This window comes from Cyprinodon variegatus, unplaced genomic scaffold (assembly GCF_000732505.1).
Source record: "Cyprinodon variegatus isolate N-32 unplaced genomic scaffold, C_variegatus-1.0 Scaffold564, whole genome shotgun sequence".
NCBI classification, from domain to species: domain Eukaryota; kingdom Metazoa; phylum Chordata; class Actinopteri; order Cyprinodontiformes; family Cyprinodontidae; genus Cyprinodon; species Cyprinodon variegatus.
The window spans coordinates 93,847-96,257 of NW_015151017.1; the positions used below are offsets into that span (position 1 = coordinate 93,847).

At 45.1% G+C, this 2,411-nt stretch overlaps 1 protein-coding gene across 1 annotated transcript in view; it reads right to left on the reverse strand.

Moving 5' to 3' along the window:
• Positions 1-204: 204 nt before the first annotated feature.
• The window catches only part of LOC107095701, a 10,878-nt gene continuing 8,671 nt past the window's right edge, over positions 205-2,411 (reverse strand). Inside the window, exons 8-9 of the mRNA XM_015391935.1 lie at positions 2,053-2,411; positions 205-1,946 (exon numbers count right to left, since the gene is read on the reverse strand). Coding sequence (XP_015247421.1) covers positions 474-1,946; positions 2,053-2,411 — 1,832 coding nt within the window. The 3' untranslated portion in view covers positions 205-473. The remainder of the gene's footprint in view (positions 1,947-2,052) is intronic.

Here is a 2,411-nt window from a genome sequence, read left to right on the forward strand (position 1 = left end):
CAAGAAATTCACTGAAAAAAAAGAAATAATTCTTCTTTTATACACAATATCTGACCTCTAAATGACAGATATATATATATATATATATATATATATATATATATATATATAATGATATATATATATATATATATATATATATATATATATATATATTGTAAATAATTGAAAGATTTTTATTACGGTCACAAAAATTTATATACGGTAACCTAGAATTATATATAAACTTCTCAGTTTTTAACAACAAATGATGTTCATATTAGAAAATCCTGTCTATCAATGTTCTTTTATAAGCAAAGCACACCTAAAATGATAAGATAATATATACAAACAGTGGGATAAAACTACACAGTTATCTGAAAATAAAGAAAACTAGGGGAAAAATCCAAAAGTATCGATCATATTTTGTATAATGTAATCTGGTGAAAAACTTTTTTCTTACAAATTTTGCATGAATGGTCCATTTCAGTCCTTTATTCTGTCTTCATGAGTTTCCTGCCATCAGTGCTGTTATTTGCTAGTATCTCAGCGTTTATGGTTCCATCAGATGTGCTTTTGTTGCTGAATTTTCGCCGGACCACCTCACTGACTGCAGCTCCTGCACCAGTCCCAACAGCCCCGCCGATCAGCCCAGCCAAAATGACACCGAGCACCAGACCCAGAATCGCACCAATAATGACCGTCTTTGGCACCTGTTTGGCAGTATTTCCCATTTTTTCCCACACTGAACTCTCCGAGACCCTTTTGGCCCCAGCTTTCACTCCAGCACCCATCTTCTCCCATACAGGACTCTGTGCCACCTTCTTTGCACCAGCACCGATCCCTGCTCCAACCTTCACTGAACCATCTGCCATCAGTTTAGCTCCAGTTTTAGCACCAGAACCAACTTTCCCCCACACAGGGCTCTTAGCCAAATTCTTGGCCCCTGAACCCACTTTCCCCCACATTGGACTTGATGTTACTGCTTTGGCACCAGATCCCACCCACGCAGAACCATCCACAACCTTCTGTGGAACTCTTTTTCCCACAGCTTGGGATACCTGTCCTGCTGTGGTTCCCACCTTTTCCCACATGGGACTGTCTGCAACCATTTTTTGGACATTTTGGGCACCACTGCCAATTTTTCCCCACACTGGACTACCTTTCACCTGTTTTGCACTCTCTTCCACCCACGTTGAGCTGTTTGCCAAAAGTTGGGGTAACATCTTGGCACCGGACTCCACTTTCTCCATCATAGACCGGAGAAGAGAAGGCGACATGGTGGAAAGGGTAACAGGCGGAAGGCTTTCTATATTTGCGCTGCTTACAATCCTCTCTGCCTCATCCCTTGTGTTCACGATCTCTTCCTCTGTTATCTCCTCGTTTATTGGTGCCAGACTCTGCCTCATACTGCTGAGCTGCCCATCATCTACTGCCAGTTCTGGCTTTATGCCCCTTCTTCCAGCTGCTATCTCTAACTGTCTCTGCCTCACCTTTTCCTCTGCCTCCTGAAAAGCTGGAGTAGAATAGCACTGCCCTCCAGCTTCCTTCACCGTCTGCTGCACCTTCTCAAGTAGCTCTGCCACATTCTGTTTCTGTCTCCAACCATCCCCCTTCTCCATCACATGATACCTGTCTCTGCATTTCTCCACCAACTTCACCAAATCCCCCCTCTGGCTTGCAATGTAATTCTCCACACTCTTTCCCTCTACTTTCCCGCTTTCCCTTAGTTTATCTGCGTATGTAAAGAGGACCATAGTGTGCTTCTGGACGGCCTCTGGTCCAAAAACCGTCCCAAGAGCCTCGAGGGCTTGCAGTTCGGTCTTTGCTGGCTGGTCTAGCGGCACGCAGAGAAGAAAGGCATGAGGACCGGGGCTGGACAAAGCCACGCAGGAAGAAATCTGAGCCCTCACTTCATCTGGAGTCTGCTCTGAGTTGAACCAATCAGGTGTGTCCACCACCGACACCTGCAAGGCAAGATGAGAAAACGTGATAAAACAGAGGACATTTTTTCGTGTTAGAGGAAAATAAAATACAAAAACAATCTAAACTCTCATGGTTTTGACCACTTACTCTTTTTCCTTCAACCATTGCCTTCTTTTTCTCGCACTTCTGAGTGATTGCGGTGAAGCTATCTGGATGGGACTCAAACAGCTCCTGTCCCAGGATGCTGTTGCCAGCTGCACTCTTCCCCGCTCCGGAGCGACCAAGCAAGATCAGACGAAGCTCAGGGGGGGTTGATAGCTGTGACGGCGATGAAGGGGGTGATGAAGAGGACCGGGGCACTGGTGTGGGAGAGGCGGCGAAAGTTTGTGTAGAGTATGAGGAAGGAGAAAAGGTGGGTGAATGAGGAGAAAATGTGGGTGAATGAGGAGAAACGGTGGGTGAATGAGGAGAAACGGTGGGTGAATGAGGAGAAACGGTGGGTGAAT